General features: G+C 42.6%; 1 protein-coding gene across 1 annotated transcript in view; it reads left to right on the plus strand.

Moving 5' to 3' along the window:
- LOC132402331 (vitellogenin-like) overlaps nucleotides 1–22,287 on the plus strand; it is a 118,445-nt gene that overhangs the window by 20,195 nt on the left and 75,963 nt on the right. Inside the window, exons 13-24 of the mRNA XM_059985210.1 lie at nucleotides 261–385; nucleotides 474–575; nucleotides 661–780; nucleotides 867–1,050; nucleotides 2,674–2,758; nucleotides 2,873–3,058; nucleotides 3,623–3,773; nucleotides 4,437–4,659; nucleotides 5,363–5,529; nucleotides 6,767–7,141; nucleotides 8,496–8,549; nucleotides 9,468–9,608. Coding sequence (XP_059841193.1) covers nucleotides 261–385; nucleotides 474–575; nucleotides 661–780; nucleotides 867–1,050; nucleotides 2,674–2,758; nucleotides 2,873–3,058; nucleotides 3,623–3,773; nucleotides 4,437–4,659; nucleotides 5,363–5,529; nucleotides 6,767–7,141; nucleotides 8,496–8,549; nucleotides 9,468–9,608 — 1,913 coding nt within the window. The remainder of the gene's footprint in view (nucleotides 1–260; nucleotides 386–473; nucleotides 576–660; nucleotides 781–866; nucleotides 1,051–2,673; nucleotides 2,759–2,872; nucleotides 3,059–3,622; nucleotides 3,774–4,436; nucleotides 4,660–5,362; nucleotides 5,530–6,766; nucleotides 7,142–8,495; nucleotides 8,550–9,467; nucleotides 9,609–22,287) is intronic.

Raw genomic sequence — 22,287 nt, forward strand, 5'->3', positions numbered from 1 at the left:
AACAAGCTTAAGCAGAGAGCACCAGGAGACCGCGCTACAAGGAGCGAGCTGTTCAAGAAAGACACACAGGGGACTCTAAGTGACTAAGACTCTTGCTGACCAGCGATTAGCCAATTCAGATGCTCTTTGGTGCCCCGAAGAGCTGACTACACTTTCATGGTTCATGAATACTGTGCCTGTGTTTCTTTTATTGCTAGTGGAACAAATTGAGCAACAAAACCTCTTTGCTGACATTTCATCACTTTTTTCTTACAACACAGATGACCTGATGTTAGGACTATCGGGCAGAGCTTTATTAATCAAGTCTTCTAGCACCATCATTCCAACAGCCTTGATAGCCAGAATCAGGGGTCACAGACTAGGAAGCACATTGGATATGCTAGAGGTAATTAAAGAGGTTGTTTGGCTATGTGTTTAGTCAAAGCTTATCATATTAAAAATAGAAAATCACACAGTAATTTTCATCTCTAAAGGTTGGTTTACGAGCTGAGGGTCTCCAAGAATTCATCACAAAATCCCGAGCATCAAATGTCAAGATCACGGAGAACAGATCTATTCGACGCATCTTGAGCAAGGTGAGAGCTGCTCCAGGGGTTAACTTACTAACACTGCAGTCTCAGGAGCACAGTGCATTCTCACCAAGTGCGGTCCTCTCCACAGATTGTCAACTGGAAGGACCTGCCCGAAGAGGAGCCATTAGCATCAGCCTACATCAAAGTACTCGGGCAGGAGCTGGTGTACTCTCAGCTCAACAAGGAGAGCATTGAAGAGTTTGGAAAGGTACTAGAGGCTATAAACAAGGGCAGGCTTATTGTTGAATCAATCCCAGGGGTTGTGAAGCACTGACATTGACTTTGATTTGACAGTATTTGACAGCTCCGTTCAAAAGGCAGTGGAAGAGCTACTTACAGCAACTGAGCAGTGGGTTCAGCTTCCAGGTGGCCAAGGCGATCATGTTCTCTGAGCTCCGCTACGTTATTCCCAGCGCTGTTGGTCTCCCACTGGAGATTAGCATGGTTGCACTCAGCCTGAGTGTGGCCAAGGGAACCGGTAAGAGACTTTTCCAATGTCAATGCAGTCCATTCTCTGTCCGATCCAAGAACAGTAAAACTAAAGATTAGCTTTATTTGTCACTTGTGCATCAGTAGTCTGGTAAAAGTGAGGTTTGAATCTGCCCCTGAGCCTGGTGGTATGTGCATTTAGTCTATTGTACCCTCCGCCTGATGGTAGAGGGGAGAAGAGAGAGTGTCCAGGGTGGGTGGGAGAGAAAATGGAATGATTGGCCTTATTTGTCACATATGCATCAAAACATCAACACATGCGGTGAAATACGTTGTTTGTGTCAACGACCAGCAGTCTGAGGATGAGCTGGAGCCAGCCGGCAAGTATTGCCGTGCATCTGGCACCAACACAGTATGCCCACAACATGCTAAGCCTGACCAGCGGGTTTGAAATGTGGGATGAAACCAGAGGAAATCAACGCTGCCGTGCAGAGAGCATACAAACTCCTTACAGAGCCTGGCACTGTAAAGTGTTGTGCTAGCTGTGAAGTGCCGTGCTAATTATATTGTCATATGTCATTTTAACTGTAGAAAGAGGCCACTCTACCCATAAGATTGATACCCCACAGGAAAAGGCCCTTTGGCTGACTTCAGCCAGTCCTGTTTCCCCACTTTTGGCCCAAATCCCTCTGACAGTTTCCCATCCATGTACCTGTCCAAATGCATTTGGTATAGGAATTCTTTTATTCTTGTCACATGTACCAAGATAAAAATTTGTCTTGCAAACATCCTTTGAGTGTTCCCATTTCTACCATTTTTCATCAATGTCTTGTACAGCTGCAATGTGACATCCCATTGATACCAGGTCTTGGAGCAATGGCAATGATCTCATTACTCCATTCTCCCAGCACTCCCATCAATTCCCATCATCCCCCGATTCCACCGCTCACCCACACACTGGGCACGATTTATTGCAGCCAATTCACCCACTGACCCTCACATCTTTGGGATGTAGGAAGAAACCACAGGGGAAGACGAGAGGTCTCTGGGAGAATGTATAAACACCATGCAAACAATGCCAGAGGTCAGGATCGACACCAGATCTCTGCATTTGTGAGGCTTTGACACTAATTAACTGACCCCTTTGACAAGAATTCAGATTTCACAAGAAAGAACCCAATTAGAACAATTTTAATGTCTCTTGGCCTGTACTCAACGAGAGCCTAGAAGAATATCAGCGGGAGGGGTCTCATTGAAACCTATCGATTATTGACAGGCCTAGATACACTGGACGTGGAGAGCCTAGGACCAGAGGGCAAAGCCCCAGAATAGAAGCATGGCCATTTTGAACAGAAATGAGGAGGGATTTCCTTAGCTAAAAGGTGGTGACTCTGTGGAATGCATTGCACAGGCAGCTGCAGAGGTCAAGTGATTGTGTACATTTAGAGCAGAGATTAAGAGGTTCTTGTATGGACATCAAAGATTACAGAGAGAAGGCTGGAGAATGGGGTTAAGAGAGATAATAAATCAGCCATGATGGAATGGTGGAGCAGGCTCGATGATACTCCTGTGTTTCATTGTCTTATATAGTTTAATAGGTTAAAATTAGCAAAACCTGACATCATCATAACTGGGTTTTCCTCCCTCTCTCTCTTTCTTTCCCCAAAAACAGTTGAGGCTCGTTCTGATCCTCCAGTTACTAAGCTTTCTCAGCTGATGACCTCCCGGATTCAAGTGAAGGCTCGCTTTACTGCCAGGTATTCCATTCCAAGTCCTTTCATTTCTGAGAACTGGGGGTAATTACAGCTGAGTTTCTCCAAATACTGCAGCACCCATTCCAATGCACTCACCAAGATGCTTTTGCCCTGCAGTACGCACATTTATGTTAGAGGATATGCTGGAATTAATATGCCACAACTCCAGTCAGGTGTGGAAATGGCGGTCCAGGCCAGCTCAACTTTACCCGTGGATGTAACTGCAAAGATCAACATGAAAGAAGGAAATGTGAGAATTGAAAGCGCACCAGCTCAGAAGAAGACTAAGATTCTTACCATGGGGTGAGTAATAGTGTCTTCGTGAGACAGTCCTTTCCCTCTTTATTACCAACCACAAGCAATTTTGCAGGAACTCTTGAGTAACACACAAAAACTCAGCAGGTCAGGCAGCATCCATGGAAAGGAATAAAGGGATTCAGGCCGAGATCCCTCATCAGGTCTGGAAAGGAAGGGGAAGAAGCCAGAAAGAGAAAGTGGGGGGAGGGGAGTAGAATGAGCTGGCTGGTGATAGGTGAGACCAGGTGAGGGGGAAGGTGGGTGGGGGGAGAGGGGATGAAGTAAGAAGCTTGAAGGTGATAGGTGGAAAAGGTAAAGGGCTGAAGAAGGAGGAATCGGACAGGAGAAGGGAGTGGACCATGGGAGAAAGGGGAGGAAGAGGAGCACCAGGGGAGGTGACAAGCAGGTGAGGAGAAGAGAAAGGGTAGGAAGAGAACCAATATGGGGAATGGAAAATGAGAAGGGGGAGAATAAATGAACAGAAGTTAGAGAAATTATACAAGAAAGAGTGTAATTAGAATTAAACAAGAAGGTGAATAGTTACTTGCTGACAAAAACTTCAATGCACAGGTTACAATATGTTGCTGTTTCAAGAAATGTTGAGAATCTCTCTGGAGAAAAAGTAATTCCGATATTACCCATGACATCAACAAGTACCGGCTCAAGCCAGAAATTCAAATCTGCGTCCACGTCGACAGAAGTGCAAGACGGCAGAATTGTGGTAAGAGTTCTCCGCAGAGTGTGTCTTCCACTACAGGGTCGATAACTGCTGCGGCAAAGCAAAGTTGCATATTCTTTAAAAGTTCAAGAAAATTGAAAATCAATTTATTATCAAAGTACATATATAAGTCACCCTATACAACCCTGAAATGCATTTTCTTGCAGGCATTCACAGTAAATCAAGAACCACAATAGAATCAATGGAAGACCACACACAAGCAAACTGGACAGACAAACAACCAGTGTGCAAAAGACAACAAGCTGTGCAAATACAAAAAGAATAATAATAAATAAGCAATACATATCAAGAACATGAAGTGAAGGGAGCCTAAAGTTTGTGGGAACAGTTCAGTGGTGGGGCAAATAAAGTTGAATGAAGTTATTCTCTTTTGTTTAAGGGTTGAAGGGTAACGACTGTTCCTGAATCTGGTGGTGTGGGTGCTGTACCTTCTTCCTGAGACAGCATGTCATGTATGGCGGGGGTCCCCGATGATGGATGCTGCTTTCCTGTGACAACACTTTGTGTAGATGTGCTCAATGGTGGGGAAGGTTTTACTTGTGTTATTCTGGGCCGTATCCACTACTGTTGGTAGGATTTTCTATTCAAGGGCATTGGAGATTCCATACCAGGCCTCACAACTAACTTTTCCCTCCGTCTGCACAGACACAGGACACACCAGAAACACTGTCTGATCAGATCCAATGCTCTGCCGAAGATTCTCGGCCATTTGTATCCAATCATGTTCTCTATCATGTTTGTACGGAAGTGCGGAAAATCGGTGTTCTGGTTTGTATAGATGCCAGGAAGTGGAACGCTCTCACTGTCAGACATGCGATGCTGTACTGGCTGATTGGACATCACCAGCTGAATATCACCACATCACCACGTAAGGGAACACTTGCTTTAGCCTTCTTTCTCCAAAGTGTTGGATCTGGTGATAGGGACCTAGAAGCTCTGTGCAAGTCAAGAATGAGGTATAAAATTTGGCCATTTAATTAAGTTTTACAAGAACAAAGAAAAAAGACTGGATGTAGAGATGACAACATTCCAATGATATCAATTAACCTATATTGTTTCCTACGGTGGGGGAGTCTAAGACCAGAGGACATAGCCTCAGAATAGAGAGGCATCTTTTTAGAATGGAGATGAGGAGGAATTTATTTAGCCAGAGAGTGTTGAATCTGAGGAATTTATTGCCCCAGGCAGCTGTGGAGGCCAAGTCTATACAAATATTTAAGGCAGTGATTGATAAAGTTTTGATTGGTCAGGGCGTGAAGGGATACGGAGAGAAGGCAAGAGATTGGGGCTGAGACGAAAATTGGATCAGCCATGATGAAATCGTGGAGCAGACTCGATGGGCCAAATGGCCTAATTCAGCTCCTGTATCTTATGATCCTATGATCTACAAAATAGTCAGACTTAACTGGTGTGACAACTGCTGCAGAAAAGCTGAGAAGCTTCAGAAAATACAGAATCAGCTACAATCCAATTACTAGAAAACTTACTGATACTATCAGATAAATATATCTGTCACCAGTTTCTGTCATCTTGACCCTAACATGCTGTGTCCATGATTTCATTGTTTGCAGTTATTTCAGAGGCAGACATTGAGAAGATAGTGCTGGAGGTACAGACAGGAACCAAGTCACTATCCAAGTTGATTAAACTCGACGATAAGGAGACAAAGATAGACAGAACGACAAGTGAAATGGAGCAAGATAGACTGAGGAGAATTCTGATGAAGACATCAAAAGAGGTACCATCTGATTAACGTACTTGGGGAACCATCAAACGTTCAGAATTTTGTAGAAAATGAGGCTGATTAATCAGAGTCAGTCCATATCAAACTGTTATTCTGTCTAGTCCCATATGGACTATTGCCCTCAGTATCCTTCCTATTCATGTCTTTATCCAAATCTTGCAATCAAACCTGTATCCACCATCCCACTGTCAACTTGCACCATCCTCTGAGTGAAGTTCCCCATCAAAATCCCCTTAAATATTTCAACTTTCACCCTAAACCTTTAGGCGTCAGGGTAGAGATCTGACTCTACAAAGGAGATGTAAGGCACTCCTTCCCTCCACTAGCCTAAAGGTCACACTTGGACAAGGTGCAGCACCTGCTTAGCCTTCTAGTCAGGGTCACAAGTAGCCAAGGGGGTGGTGGATGGTCGTATGAGCAGCCGGTACACATCACAAGTCCTGACACCAGGCAGACAATCTCTGAAAAGTATTGATAATGGCTGGGGTCACCCGTCTTGTAAAGTCACTGTCCAGAAGAAGGCAATGGCAAACCACTTCTGCAGAAAAATTAGTCAAGAACATTCATGGTCAGAAACCATGATGACCCCCATCATACGACATGGTACAGAATGAACAAATTCTAAACTTATAACCTCTAGTTCTAGCATCATCCAACTTCAGGGGAAACAGTTTCACAATTCTGTACACCTCTGTCAAATTTCCCCTCATCTTCCTACACTCCAGGGAATAAAGTTCTAACCTATTCAGTCTTTCTCTGCAAATGAGGTAGTCAGGTCCGAGCAACAACCATGTAAATTTTGCCAGCATTCTTTCAATCTTATTGTGTTTCTTTCCTGTAGGTAGACCCTTCAGCCCTTAATGTTCTGCCAAACTAATTAAATTAAACTTAACTAAACTTCAATCACTAATACAACTAGTATGGGAGAACACGATGTTAAGACACCTGGAAAAAGGACAAGGGGGATGTCAGAGATAGGCTTTTTACATAGAGGGTGGTGGGAGTGTGAAATGCCCTGCCAGGGCATAAAGGTGGAGCAAATACATTCAGAACATTTAAGAAACTCTTCAACTGGACGTGGATGATAGGACAATGGAGGGTTCTGTGGGAAGGAAAGGTTAAGAATTTGGCATGACAACGGGAGCTGAAGGGCCTTCACTTTGCTGTGATGTCTTGTGTTTTCTGTTCTATGCTGCTCTGTGTGATTCTAAGTTGCCTACTTTGTTTGCAGACCTCGAGATGGAACAGCACCCTGAGCAGACGCAAATTCGACAGTTCCAGCTCCAGCGGCTCTAGCCAATTGTCAGGGAGCAACAGAGTCACCCACTCCCTGTCGAGCTCCATGAGGCTGAAGGGAACCATGGAACCCTACACCAATCAGAAGAAACAGAGCAAAGCCACAGCCAGCGTCACCAGCAGCGTCACCAGCAGCGTCACCAGCAGCGTCACCAGCAGCGACACCAGCAGCGTCACCAGCAGCGACACCAGCAGCGACAGGTTGCAAAGCCAGAGAACCAGCAAGAAGATGACCTCCAGTCAGTGGCCCAAGTCTTGGCACAGCGGACGTTGGCACAGCAGACGTTGGCACAGCTCCTCTCAAACATGGGTAATCTCACTGTCAGGCCCTCACAACAGCTTACTCACTGCCCAGGTGGTGGTGAGAGCAGAATGGTAGGGTTGTGGTTAGCGTAACACTATTACAGCACACTGACCCAGATCCAATCCCCGCCATTGTCTGCTCCCACCTTGGCTGAGTGAGTTTCCTCACATGTTCCAGAGATGTGTACATTAGTAAGTTCGTTAGTCACATGGGTGCGATTGGGTGCGTGGGCAGTGAAGGCCTGTTTACTTGACTGTAACTGTGAATGAAATAGCAGACTCAGCAGGTCAGGTAGGTCAAGATGGATCGGGGCAGCAGGTCGTAAAATCTGGGTTCAGTTCCCGCTGCTGTCTGTAAGGAGTTTGTAATTTCTCCCCGTGGCTGCGTGGGTTTCCTCCGGCTTCTCCTGGTTCCTCCCACATTCCAAAAAGCATAGCGGATAAGAATAGTAAGTTGTAGACATGCTGTGCTGGCACTGGAGGTGTGGCATCAGTCACGGGTCGCCCCCAAAACCTGCATTGACCATTGTCGCAAATAACACATTCACTGTACGTTTTGATGTGCGAGTGACCAATAAGGTTCAACTTTAGCTTTAAAATGTAGCATCGAGTGTTAGAGTTACAGAGAAAGTGCAGACAAATAAAGTGCCAGGGACAAAAATGAGTAAGACTGATAGATTAAGATTCATCCTTAGTGTATGAAAGGTCTGGTCAAGTGTCTGATCACTCGTAAAGTGTTGGCTAATAGACTAATGGGCCAAAGAACCTGTTCCTATGCTCTGACATTCTGTTGGAGATATCGTCTGCTTCATCTGTTAAAATAACAATATCTTCCAGATGTCCAGAATTCGAAGTTCAAGGAGTCAAAGTAAATTTATTATCAAAGAACATGTAGTGTATGTCATCATATTCCACAGTTTCTTGTGGGCATTCACAGTAACTAGCAAAAAACACAATAGAAGCAATGAAAAGCTACACCCAAACAAACAAACAAACAAACAGACAAACAGCCAGGGAGCAAGAGACAACGAACTGTGGAAGTACAAAAAGGAAAATAAATAAAATAATAATAATAAATAAGTAAGCAATAAAGTAAGCAATAAATAAGTAAGTCATTAGGTTGTGGGAACAGCTCAGTAATGGAGTGAGTTAAGCTGAGTGACATTATCCCCTCTGGTTCAGGAGCCGGATGATTGAGGGGTAATGACTGTCTCTGAACCTGGTGGAGTGAGTCCTGAAGCTTCCATAGCTTCTGTAGTGTATGTGTGGCAAGCAAACATCAAATACTCAGTAAATAACACAGATGGAGGCTGTGCAGAAGAGAGCAGAATCTAATTCATTTTTAATTTAAATATTCACAGACACCACACTCTCGACTCCTGGAACTTAGGTTTTTATCAAAAAGGACAAGTCAGGTAAGATAATCTTCTGTGATAGTTACTGATTCCTGTTCAAGATACTAGGGGAACATAAAAACTGGCTAAATAGCCCAGCCTGGATTCCGGTTTAATCAGTTCCTTTCTGAATTGGAGAGTCTGAGGCTAATGACTCCAGAGGCAGCCTGTGCTGGCGTTGGAGGCCTGTCTGTGTGTGGGTGGGAAGAAGGGTACTCGTCTCGCTGCTTGTGTCATCCTGCTGGGCACCACACCATTGTTCACATTGATGTTAACATCAGCAGCCAAAGCCTTCTTGCAGTGGGTGGGCTTGCTCAGTGCGGTGAGTCTTGCGGGCTGCCCCCAGCATGTGAACACAAACAACACATTTCACTGTACGGTCCAATGTACATAAGAATCAAGTTTAATACCATTGGCATATGTCGTGAAATATGTTGTTTTGTGGCAGGAGCTGCAATTCATTATATATATATAAACATAAATTAAATAAGGAGTGCAAAAGAGAGCAAAAATTGAAGAAAATAATAGTGAGTAGTGTGCATGGACCCAATGTCCGTTCTGAAATCTGCTGGTGGAGGGAAAGAAGCTGTTCCTGAAACACTAAGTGTGTTTCTTTAGGCTCCTGATCCTCCTTGATGGCAGCAATGAGAAGAGGGTAGGTCCTGGGTGACGGGGTCCTCAGTGATGGATGCCTCCTTTTCGAGGCACCTCCCTTTGAAGGTGTCCTTGATGCTGCGGATGCGAGTGCCCAAGATGGAGCTGGCTGACCCCACAAATTACTGCAGCTTTTTTTTTCCAAATCTAAATCTGAAATATTCAGTTTGGTAACGTCAATGAGTTTCAGGAATTTAAAAAGAACAATACATTAACAGGACCACCAGAAGGAAGGTATTTAGCAGTTTGCATTGAACCCTAAGTGTGTTAACTCTCTTTGTTTAGGCCATGATCAGAAGGCATCAGGGAGGAATCACGAACTCCAGATCAGATCGTCGCTCTGGATCAAGCAGAATCATCAAGAGAGGACATACCTCTGGCTGGAAGCAGAGCTCTGGCTCCTCTCTCCTCCAATCATCTAACCAGGTTGCTGTACTGCCACTGCCCAAGTAAATTTTTGAACCTGCCATCTTGCGCACGTGCCCATAGGTTCACAAACAAAAGGGTTGAACTGATGTACTGAGGAATTTCAAAGCGCTGTGAAATTCTGATGGGTTTATCTGATGCACTTAGAATTTCCAGAGCACTGTGAAATTCTGACGGGTTTAACTGATGTGCTGAGAATTTTAGAGCACTGTGAAATTCTGATGTGTTCCTGTTTATGTGCTGGGAATTTTAGAGCACTGTGAAATTCTGAAGGATTTAGCTGATGCTCTGAGTATTTTAGAGATCTGTGAAATTCTGACGGGATTTGCTGATGCGCTGAGATTTCTTGAGCCACTGTGAAATTCTGACATGTTCCTGCTGATGTGCTGAGAATTTCCAGAGAAATATGAAATTCTGACGGGTTTAGCTGATGCGCTGAGAATTCTTAAGCCACTGTGAAATTCTGACGAGTTTAGCTGATGCGCCAAGAATTTTAGAGCCACTGTGAAATTCAGATGTGTTCCTGATTATGTGCTGGGAATTTTAGAGCACTGTGAAATTCTGACGGGTTTAGCTGATGTGCTGAGAATTTCCAGAGCGCTGTGAAATTCTGCCGTGTTTAGCTGATGTGCTGAGAGTTTCCAGGACACTGTGAAATTCTGACGGGTTTAGCTGATTTGCTGAGAATTTCCAGAGCACCGTGAAATTTTGACAGGTTTAGCTGATTTGCTGAGAATTTTAGAGCACTGTGAAATTCTGATGGGTTTAACTGATGAACTGAGAATTTTAGAGCACTGTGAAATTATGGCAGGTTTAGCTGATGTGCTGAGAGTTTCCAGAGCACTGTGAAATTCTGATGGGTTTAGCTGATGTGCTGAGAATTTTAGAACAATGTGAAATTCTGACGGATGTGAAATGTGAAATGCGGATTTGCGGAGTATTTTAGACCGCTGAGCAATACTGTCGGGTTTAGCAGATGCGCTGAGAATTATTGAGCCACTGTGAAATTCTGATGTGTTCCTGCTCATGTACTGAAAGTTTCCAGAAAACTGTGAAATTCTGATCTGTTCCTGCTGATGTGTTGAGTATTTTAGAGCACTGTAAAATTCTGATTTGTTCCTGTTGATCTGCTGGGAATTGTAGAGCACTGTGAAATTCTGAAGGGTTTAGCTGATTTGCTGAGAATTTTAGAACAAAGTGAAATTCTGACGGGTTTAGCTGATGCACTGAGTATTTTAGAGCACTGTGAAATTCTGACGGGTTTAGCTTATGTGCTTAGTATTTTAGAGCACTGTGAAATTCTGATGGGTTTAGCTGATGTGCTGAGTATATAAGACCACTGAGAAATTCTGACGTGTTTAGCAGATACACTGAGAATTTTAAAACAATGTGAAATTCTGACGGGTTTATCTGATCTGCGGAGTATTTTAGACTGCTGAGCAATTCTGTCGGGTTTAGCAGATGCGCTGAAAATTTTAGAGCAATGTGAAATTCTGATGGGTTTTGCTGATTCTCTGAGTATTTTAGAGCACGGTGAAATTCTGACGGGTTTAGCTGATGCGCTGAGAATTCTTGAGCCACTGTGAAATTCTGATGTGTTCCTGCTCATGTACTGAAAGTTTCCAGAAAACTGTGAAATTCTGATCTGTTCCTGCTGATGTGCTGAGTATTTTAGAGCACTGTGAAATTCTGACGGGTTTAGCTGATGCGCTGAGAATTTTAGAGCACTGTAAAATTCTGATTTGTTCCTGTTGATCTGCTGGGAATTGTAGAGCACTGTGAAATTCTGAAGGGTTTAGCTGATTTGCTGAGAATTTTAGAGCACTGTGAAATTCTGACGGGTTTAGCGGATTCTCTAGGTATTTTAGAGATCTCAGAAATTCTGACGGGTTTAGTTGTTGTGCTGAGTATTTTAGAGCACTGTTAAATTCCGACGGGATTAACTGATATGCTGAGATTTTTAGTGCACTGTCAAATTCTGATGGGTTCAGCTGATGCGCTGAGAACTTCAGAGGCTCTGTGGAATACTGACAGGTTTAGCAGATGCGCTGAGATTTTTAGATGTCTCTGAAATACTGACAGGTTTAGCGGATGCACTGAGAAATTTAGATCTCTGTGTAATACTGACGGATTTAGCTGATGTGCTGAGTATTTTAGAGCACTGTGAAATTCTGACGGGATTAGCTGATGTGCTGAGTATATAAGACCACTGAGAAATTCTGACGTGTTTAGCAGATACACTGAGAATTTTAAAACAATGTGAAATTCTGAAGGGTTTATCTGATCTGCGGAGTATTTTAGACCGCTGAGCAATTCTGTCGGGTTTAGCAGATGCGCTGAAAATTTTAGAGCAATGTGAAATTCTGATGGGTTTTGCTGATTCTCTGAGTATTTTAGAGCCACAGTGAAATTCTGATGGGTTTTGCTGATTCTCTGAGTATTTTAGAGCACGGTGAAATTCTGACGGGTTTAGCTGATGCGCTGAGAATTCTTGAGCCACTGTGAAATTCTGATGTGTTCCTGCTCATGTACTGAAAGTTTCCAGAAAACTGTGAAATTCTGATCTGTTCCTGCTGATGTGCTGTGAATTTCCAGAGCACTGTTAAATTCCGACGGGTTTAGCTGATATGCTGAGATTTTTAGTGCACTGTCAAATTCTGATGGGTTCAGCTGATGCGTTGAGAACTTCAGAGGCTCTGTGGAATACTGACAGGTTTAGCAGATGCGCTGAGATTTTTAGATGTCTCTGAAATACTGACAGGTTTAGCGGATGCACTGAGAAATTTAGATCTCTGTGTAATACTGACGGATTTAGCTGATGTGCTGAGTATTTTAGAGATCCGTGAAATTCTGACGGGTTTAGCTGATGCGCTGAGAACTTTAGAGCACTGTGAAATTCTGATTTGTTCCTGTTGATCTGCTGGGAATTGTAGAGCACTGTGAAATTCTGATGGGTTTAGCTGATGTGCTGAGTATTTTAGAGCACTGTGAAATTCTGACAGGTTTAGCTGATGCGCTGAGAATTTTAGAGCACTGTAAAATTCTGATTTGTTCCTGTTGATCTGCTGGGAATTGTAGAGCACTGTGAAATTCTGAAGGGTTTAGCTGATTTGCTGAGAATTTTAGAGCACTGTGAAATTCTGACGGGTTTAGCGGATTCTCTAGATATTTTAGAGATCTCAGAAATTCTGACGGGTTTAGTTGTTGTGCTGAGTATTTTAGAGCACTGTTAAATTCCGACGGGTTTAGCTGATATGCTGAGATTTTTAGTGCACTGTCAAATTCTGATGGGTTCAGCTGATGCGCTGAGAACTTCAGAGGCTCTGTGGAATACTGACAGGTTTAGCAGATGCGCTGAGATTTTTAGATGTCTCTGAAATACTGACAGGTTTAGCGGATGCACTGAGAAATTTAGATCTCTGTGTAATACTGACGGATTTAGCTGATGTGCTGAGTATTTTAGAGCACTGTGATATTCTGACGGGTTTAGCTCATGCGCTGAGTATTTTAGAGCACTGTGAAATTCTTACGAGTTTCGCTGATTCTCGGAGTATTTTAGAGCATTGTGAAAGTCTGACGGGTTTAGCTGATTCTCTGAGTATTTTAGAGCACTGAGAAATTCTGCCAGGTTTCGCTGATTCTCTGAGTATTTTAGAGATCCGTGAAATTCTGACGGGTTTAGCTGATGCGCTGAGAATTTTAGAGCACTGTGAAATTCTGATTTGTTCCTTTTGATCTGCTGGGAATTGTAGAGCACTGTGAAATTCTGATGGGTTTAGCTGATGTGCTGAGTATTTTAGAGCACTGTGAAATTCTGACAGGTTTAGCTGATGCGCTGAGAATTTTAGAGCACTGTAAAATTCTGATTTGTTCCTGTTGATCTGCTGGGAATTGTAGAGCACTGTGAAATTCTGAAGGGTTTAGCTGATTTGCTGAGAATTTTAGAACACTGTGAAATTCTGACGGGATTAGCTGATGCGCTGAGTATTTTAGAGCACTGTGAAATTCTGACGGGTTTAGCTGATTCTCTAGGTATTTTAGAGATCTCAGAAATTCTGACGGGTTTAGTTGTTGTGCTGAGTATTTTAGAGCACTGTTAAATTCCGACGGGTTTAGCTGATATGCTGAGATTTTTAGTGCACTGTCAAATTCTGATGGGTTCAGCTGATGCGCTGAGAACTTCAGAGGCTCTGTGGAATACTGACAGGTTTAGCAGATGCGCTGAGATTTTTAGATGTCTCTGAAATACTGACAGGTTTAGCGGATGCACTGAGAAATTTAGATCTCTGTGTAATACTGACGGATTTAGCTGATGTGCTGAGTATTTTAGAGCACTGTGATATTCTGACGGGTTTAGCTCATGCGCTGAGTATTTTAGAGCACTGTGAAATTCTTACGAGTTTCGCTGATTCTCGGAGTATTTTAGAGCATTGTGAAAGTCTGACGGGTTTAGCTGATTCTCTGAGTATTTTAGAGCACTGAGAAATTCTGCCAGGTTTCGCTGATTCTCTGAGTATTTTAGAGATCCGTGAAATTCTGACGGGTTTAGCTGATGCGCTGAGAATTTTAGAGCACTGTGAAATTCTGATTTGTTCCTTTTGATCTGCTGGGAATTGTAGAGCACTGTGAAATTCTGATGGGTTTAGCTGATGTGCTGAGTATTTTAGAGCACTGTGAAATTCTGACAGGTTTAGCTGATGCGCTGAGAATTTTAGAGCACTGTAAAATTCTGATTTGTTCCTGTTGATCTGCTGGGAATTGTAGAGCACTGTGAAATTCTGAAGGGTTTAGCTGATTTGCTGAGAATTTTAGAACACTGTGAAATTCTGACGGGATTAGCTGATGCGCTGAGTATTTTAGAGCACTGTGAAATTCTGACGGGTTTAGCTGATTCTCTAGGTATTTTAGAGATCTCAGAAATTCTGACGGGTTTAGTTGTTGTACTGAGTATTTTAGAGCACTGTGAAATTCTGACCGGTTTAGCTGATGAACCGAGAATTTTAGAGCACTGTGAAATTCTGACGGGTTTAGCTGATTCTCTATTTTAAGGCACTGTGAAATTCTGACGGGTTTAGCTGATTCTCTAGGTATTTTAGAGATCTCAGAAATTCTGACAGGTTTAGTTGTTGTGCTGAGAATTTTAGAGCACTGTGAAATTCTGACGGGTTTAGCTGATTCTCTATTTTAAGGCACTGTGAAATTCTGACGGGTTTAGCTGATTCTCTAGGTATTTTAGAGATCTCAGAAATTCTGACAGGTTTAGTTGTTGTGCTGAGAATTTTAGAGCACTGTGAAATTCTGACGGGTTTAGCTGATTCTCTATTTTAAGGCACTGTGAAATTCTGACGGGTTTAGCTGATGCGCTGAGAATTCTTGAACAACTGTGAAATTCTGACGTGTTCCTCCTGATGTACTGAGAGTTTCCAGAGCACTGTGAAAATCAGATCTGTTCCTTCTGATTTGCTGAGAATTCCTGAGCCACTGTGAAATTCTGATGGGTTTAGCTGATGCGCTGAGAATTCCTGAGCCACTGTGAAATTCTGACATGTGCCTCCTGATGTACTGAGAGTTTCCAGAGCACTGTGAATTTCTGATCTATTCCTGCTGATGTGCTGGGAATTTTCGAGCACTATGAAATTCTGACGGGTTTAGCTGATTCTCTAGGTATTTAGAGATCTCAGAAATTCTGACAGGTTTAGCTGATGTGCTGAGAATTCCCAGAGCACTGTGAAATTCTGACGGGTTTAGCTGATGCGCTGAGAATTTTAGATCTCTGTGTAATACTGAAGGGTTTAGCCGATTCGCTGAGTAATTCTGAGCACTGTGATATTCTACCAGGTTTAGCTGATGCACTGAGAATTTTAGAGCCACTGTGAAATTCTGGCGGGTTTAGCTGATGTGCTGAGAATTTCCAAAGCACTCAGAAATTCCATCGTTTTCCTGTTGATGTGCTGAGAATTTTAGAGCACTGTGAAATTCTGAAGGGTTTAGCTGATGTGCTGTGAATTTTAGAGCATTGTGAAATTCTGACGAGTTTATCTGATGCGCTGAGAATTTTAGAGTACTGTGAAATTCTGATGTGTTCCTGTTTGTGTGCTGGGAATTTAAGAGCACTGTGAAATTCTGACGGATTTGCTGATGTGCTGAGAGTTTCCAGAGCACTGTGAAATTTTGACGGGTTTAGCTGATTCTCTCAGTATTTTAGACCACTGAGAAATTCTGACGGGTTTAGCAGATGCACTGAGAATTTTAGAACAATGTGAAATTCTGACGGGTTTAGCTGATTCTCTGAGTATTTTAGAGCGCTGAGAAATTCTGCCGGGTTTCGCTGATTCTCTGAGTATTTTAGAGATCCGTGAAATTCTGATGGGTTTAGCTGATGCGCTGAGAATTTTAGAACACTGTGAAATTCTGATTTGTTCCTGTTCATCTGCTGGGAATTGTAGAGCACTGTGAAATTCTGATGGGTTTAGCTGATGTGCTGAGAATTTCTAGTGCACTGTGAAATTCTGAAGGGTTTAGCTGATTCTCTGAGTATTTTAGAGATCTGTGAAATTCTGCCGGGTTTAGCTGATTTGCTGAGAATTTTAGAACACTGTGAAATTCTGACGGGATTAGCTGATGTGCTGAGTATTTTAGAGCACTGTGAAATTCTGACCGGTTTAGCTGATGAATCGAGAATTTTAGAGCACTTTTGAAATTCTGACGGGTTTAGCTGATTCCCTAGGTATTTTAGAGATCTCAGAAATTCTGACGGGTTTAGTTGTGCTGAAAATACTAGAGCCACTGTGAAATTCTGACATGTTCCTGCTGATATACTGAGAAATTCCAGAGCACACTGAAATTCTGTTGTGTTCTTGTTGATTTTCTGAGAATTTTAGAACACTGTGACATTCTGATGGGTTTAGCTGATGTGCTGAGAATTTTAGAGCCACTGTGAAATTCTGACGGGTTTAGCTGATGCGCTGAGAATTCTTGAGCCACTGTGAAATTCTGATGGGATTAGCTGATGCGCTGAGAATTTTAGAGCACTGTGAAATTCTGATGTGTTCCTATTTGTGTGCTGGGAATTTAAGAGCACTGTGAAATTCTGATGGGTTTAGCCGATGCGCTCAGAATTTTAGAGCGCTGTGAAATTCTGACGGGTTTAGCTGATGCGCTGAGAATTCCTGAGCCACTGTGAAATTCTGACATGTGCCTCCTGATGTACTGAGAGTTTCCAGAGCACTGTGAATTTCTGATCTGTTCCTGCTGATGTGCTGGGGATTTTCGAGCACTGTGAAATTCTGACGGGTTTAGCTGATTCTCTAGGTATTTAGAGCTCTCAGAAATTCTGACGGGTTTAGCTGATGCGCTAATTTCCACAGCACTGTGAAATTTTGTCGGGTTTAGCTGATGTGCTGAGAGTTTCCAGAGGACTGTTAAATTCTGACGGGTTTAGCTGATGCGCTGAGAATTTTAGATCTCTGTGAAATACTGAAGGGTTTAGCCGATTCGCTGAGTAATTCTGAGCACTGTGATATTCTACCAGGTTTAGCTGATGCACTGAGAATTTTAGAGCCACTGTGAAATTCTGATGTTTTCCTGTTGATGTGCTGAGAATTTTAGAGCACTGTGAAATTCTGGCGGGTTTAGCTGATGCGCTGAGAATTTCCAAAGCACTCAGAAATACCATCGTTTTCCTGTTGATGTGCTGAGAATTTTAGAGCACTGTGAAATTCTGGCGGGTTTAGCTGATGCGCTGAGAATTTCCAAAGCACTCAGAAATACCATCGTTTTCCTGTTGATGTGCTGAGAATTTTAGAGCACTGTGAAATTCTGGCGGGTTTAGCTGATGCGCTGAGAATTTCCAAAGCACTCAGAAATACCATCGTTTTCCTGTTGATGTGCTGAGAATTTTAGAGCACTGTGAAATTCTGGCGGGTTTAGCTGATGCGCTGAGAATTTCCAAAGCACTCAGAAATACCATCGTTTTCCTGTTGATGTGCTGAGAATTTTAGAGCACTGTGAAATTCTGGCGGGTTCAGCTGATGCGCTGAGAATTTCCAAAGCACTCAGAAATTCCATCGTTTTCCTGTTGATGTGCTGAGAATTTTAGAGCACTGTGAAATTCTGGCGGGTTTAGCTGATGCGCTGAGAATTTCCAAAGCACCGTGAAATTCTGACGGGTTTATCTGATGTGCTGTGAATTTTAGAGCATTGTGAAATTCTGACGGGTTTAGCTGATTCTCTGAGTATTTTAGAGCGCTGTGAAATTCTGAAGGGTTTAGCTGATGTGCTGTGAATTTTAGAGCATTGTGAAATTCTGACGGGTTTATCTGATGCGCTGAGAATTTTAGAGTACTGTGAAATTCTGATGTGTTCCTGTTTGTGTGCTGGGAATTTAAGAGCACTGTGAAATTCTGACGGATTTGCTGATGTGCTGAGAGTTTCCAGAGCACTGTGAAATTTTGACGGGTTTAGCTGATTCTCTCAGTATTTTAGACCACTGAGAAATTCTGACGGGTTTAGCAGATGCACTGAGAATTTTAGAACAATGTGAAATTCTGACGGGTTTAGCTGATTCTCTGAGTATTTTAGAGCGCTGAGAAATTCTGCCGGGTTTCGCTGATTCTCTGAGTATTTTAGAGATCCGTGAAATTCTGATGGGTTTAGCTGATGCGCTGAGAATTTTAGAACACTGTGAAATTCTGATTTGTTCCTGTTGATCTGCTGGGAATTGTAGAGCACTGTGAAATTCTGATGGGTTTAGCTGATGTGCTGGGAATTTTAGAGCACTGTGAAATTCTGAAGGGTTTAGCTGATTCTCTGAGTATTTTAGAGATCTGTGAAATTCTGCCGGGTTTAGCTGAATTGCTGAGAATTTTAGAACACTGTGAAATTCTGACGGGATTAGCTGATGTGCTGAGTATTTTAGAGCACTGTGAAATTCTGACCGGTTTAGCTGATGAACCGAGAATTTTAGAGCACTTTTGAAATTCTGACGGGTTTAGCTGATTCTCTAGGTATTTTAGAGATCTCAGAAATTCTGACGGGTTTAGTTGTGCTGAGAATTTTAGAGCACTGTGAAATTCTGACGGGTTTAGCTGATGTGCTGAAAATACTAGAGCCACTGTGAAATTCTGACATGTTCCTGCTGATTTACTGAGAAATTCCAGAGCACACTGAAATTCTGTTGTGTTCTTGTTGATTTTCTGAGAATTTTAGAACACTGTGAAATTCTGATGGGTTTAGCTGATGTGCTGAGAATTTTAGAGCCACTGTGAAATTCTGACGGGTTTAGCTGATGCGCTGAGAATTCTTGAGCCACTGTGAAATTCTGATGGGATTAGCTGTTGCGCTGAGAATTTTAGAGCACTGTGAAATTCTGATGTGTTCCTGTTTGTGTGCTGGGAATTTAAGAGCACTGTGAAATTCTGATGGGTTTAGCTGATGATTTGAGTATTTTAGAGCACTGTGAAATTCTGACGGGTTTAGCTGATGCGCTGAGAATTCTTGAGCCACTGAGAAATTCTGATGGGATTAGCTGATGCGCTGAGAATTTTAGAGCACTGTGAAATTCTGATGTGTTCCTGTTTGTGTGCTGGGAATTTAAGAGCACTGTGAAATTCTGATGGGTTTAGCTGATGATTTGAGTATTTTAGAGCACTGTGAAATTCTGACGGGTTTAGCCGATGCGCTCAGAATTTTAGAGCGTTGTGAAATTCTGACGGGTTTAGCTGATGCGCTGAGAATTCCTGAGCCACTGTGAAATTCTGACATATTCCTCCTGATGTACTGAGAGTTTCCAGAGCACTGTGAATTTCTGATCTGTTCCTGCTGATGGGCTGTGAATTTTCGAGCACTGTGAAATTCTGACGGGTTTAGCTGATTCTCTAGGTATTTAGAGATCTCAGAAATTCTGACGGGTTTAGTTGTGCTGAGAATTTTAGAGCACTGTTAAATTCTGACGGGTTTAGCTGATGCGCTGAGAATTCTAGAGCCAGTTTGAGATTCTGACGGGTTTAGCTGATGCACTGAGAATTTCCAGAGGACTGTGAAATTCTGATGTGTTTAGCTGATGCGCCGAGAATTTTAGAGCATTGTGAAATTCTGACGGGTTTAGCTGATGCGCTCAGAATTTTAGTGCGCTGTGAAATTCTGATGGGTTTAGCTGATGCACTGATAATTTCAGAGCCACTGTGAAATACTGAAGGGTTTAGCCGATTCGCTGAGTAATTCAGAGCACTGTGATATTCTACCAGGTTTAGCAGATGCACTGAGAATTTTAGAGCTTCTGTGAAATTCTGATGTGTTCCTGTTGATGTGCTGAGAATTTTAGAGCACTGTGAAATTCTGGCGGGTTTAGCTGATGCGCTGAGAATTTCCAAAGCACTCAGAAATTCCATCATTTTCCTGTTGATGTGCTGAGAATTTTGGAGCACTGTGAAATTCTGGCGGGTTTAGCTGATGCGCTGAGAATTTCCAGAGCACCGTGAAATTCTGACGGGTTCAGCAGATGTGCTGAGAATTTTAGAGCACTGGAAAATTCTGACGGGTTTAGCTGATTCTCTGAGTATTTTAAGGCACTGTGAAATTCTGACGGGTTTAGCTGATGTGCTGAGAATTTCCAGAGCACTGTGAAATTCTAACGGGATTAGCTGATTCGCTGTGTATTGTAAAGCACTGTGAAATTCTGATGGGTTTCGCAGATGTGCTGAGAGTTTCCAGGGAACAGTGAAATTCTGATGTGTTCCTATTGATGTGCTTTGAAATTCCAGAGCACTGTGAAATTCTGACGGATTTGCTGATGTGCTGAGAGTTTCCAGAGCACTGTGAAATTTTGACGGGTTTAGCTGATTCTCTCAGTATTTTAGACCACTGAGAAATTCTGACGGGTTTAGCAGATGCACTGAGAATTTTAGAACAATGTGAAATTCTGACGGGTTTAGCTGATTCTCTGAGTATTTTAGAGCGCTGAGAAATTCTGCCGGGTTTCGCTGATTCTCTGAGTATTTTAGAGATCCGTGAAATTCTGATGGGTTTAGCTGATGCGCTGAGAATTTTAGAACACTGTGAAATTCTGATTTGTTCCTGTTGATCTGCTGGGAATTGAAGAGCACTGTGAAATTCTGATGGGTTTAGCTGATGTGCTGGGAATTTTAGAGCACTGTGAAATTCTGAAGGGTTTAGCTGATTCTCTGAGTATTTTAGAGATCTGTGAAATTCTGCCGGGTTTAGCTGAATTGCTGAGAATTTTAGAACACTGTGAAATTCTGACGGGATTAGCTGATGCGCTGAGTATTTTAGAGCATTGTGAAATTCTGACGGGTTTAGCTGATTCTCAGAGTATTTTAGAGCACTGTGAAATTCTGACCGGTTTAGCTGATGAACCGAGAATTTTAGAGCACTCTGAAATTCTGTTGTGTTCTTGTTGATTTCCTGAGAATTTTAGAATATTGTGAAATTCTGACGGGTTTAGCTGATGCGCTCAGAATTTTAGTGCGCTGTGAAATTCTGATGGGTTTAGCTGATGCACTGATAATTTCAGAGCCACTGTGAAATACTGAAGGGTTTAGCCGATTCGCTGAGTAATTCAGAGCACTGTGATATTCTACCAGGTTTAGCAGATGCACTGAGAATTTTAGAGCTTCTGTGAAATTCTGATGTGTTCCTGTTGATGTGCTGAGAATTTTAGAGCACTGTGAAATTCTGGCGGGTTTAGCTGATGCGCTGAGAATTTCCAAAGCACTCAGAAATTCCATCATTTTCCTGTTGATGTGCTGAGAATTTTGGAGCACTGTGAAATTCTGGCGGGTTTAGCTGATGCGCTGAGAATTTCCAGAGCACCGTGAAATTCTGACGGGTTCAGCAGATGTGCTGAGAATTTTAGAGCACTGGAAAATTCTGACGGGTTTAGCTGATTCTCTGAGTATTTTAAGGCACTGTGAAATTCTGACGGGTTTAGCTGATGTGCTGAGAATTTCCAGAGCACTGTGAAATTCTAACGGGATTAGCTGATTCGCTGTGTATTGTAAAGCACTGTGAAATTCTGATGGGTTTCGCAGATGTGCTGAGAGTTTCCAGGGAACAGTGAAATTCTGATGTGTTCCTATTGATGTGCTTTGAAATTCCAGAGCACTGTGAAATTCTGACGGATTTGCTGATGTGCTGAGAGTTTCCAGAGCACTGTGAAATTTTGACGGGTTTAGCTGATTCTCTCAGTATTTTAGACCACTGAGAAATTCTGACGGGTTTAGCAGATGCACTGAGAATTTTAGAACAATGTGAAATTCTGACGGGTTTAGCTGATTCTCTGAGTATTTTAGAGCGCTGAGAAATTCTGCCGGGTTTCGCTGATTCTCTGAGTATTTTAGAGATCCGTGAAATTCTGATGGGTTTAGCTGATGCGCTGAGAATTTTAGAACACTGTGAAATTCTGATTTGTTCCTGTTGATCTGCTGGGAATTGAAGAGCACTGTGAAATTCTGATGGGTTTAGCTGATGTGCTGGGAATTTTAGAGCACTGTGAAATTCTGAAGGGTTTAGCTGATTCTCTGAGTATTTTAGAGATCTGTGAAATTCTGCCGGGTTTAGCTGAATTGCTGAGAATTTTAGAACACTGTGAAATTCTGACGGGATTAGCTGATGCGCTGAGTATTTTAGAGCATTGTGAAATTCTGACGGGTTTAGCTGATTC

Source organism: Hypanus sabinus, chromosome 11 (genome assembly GCF_030144855.1).
Source record: "Hypanus sabinus isolate sHypSab1 chromosome 11, sHypSab1.hap1, whole genome shotgun sequence".
Classification (NCBI taxonomy): domain Eukaryota; kingdom Metazoa; phylum Chordata; class Chondrichthyes; order Myliobatiformes; family Dasyatidae; genus Hypanus; species Hypanus sabinus.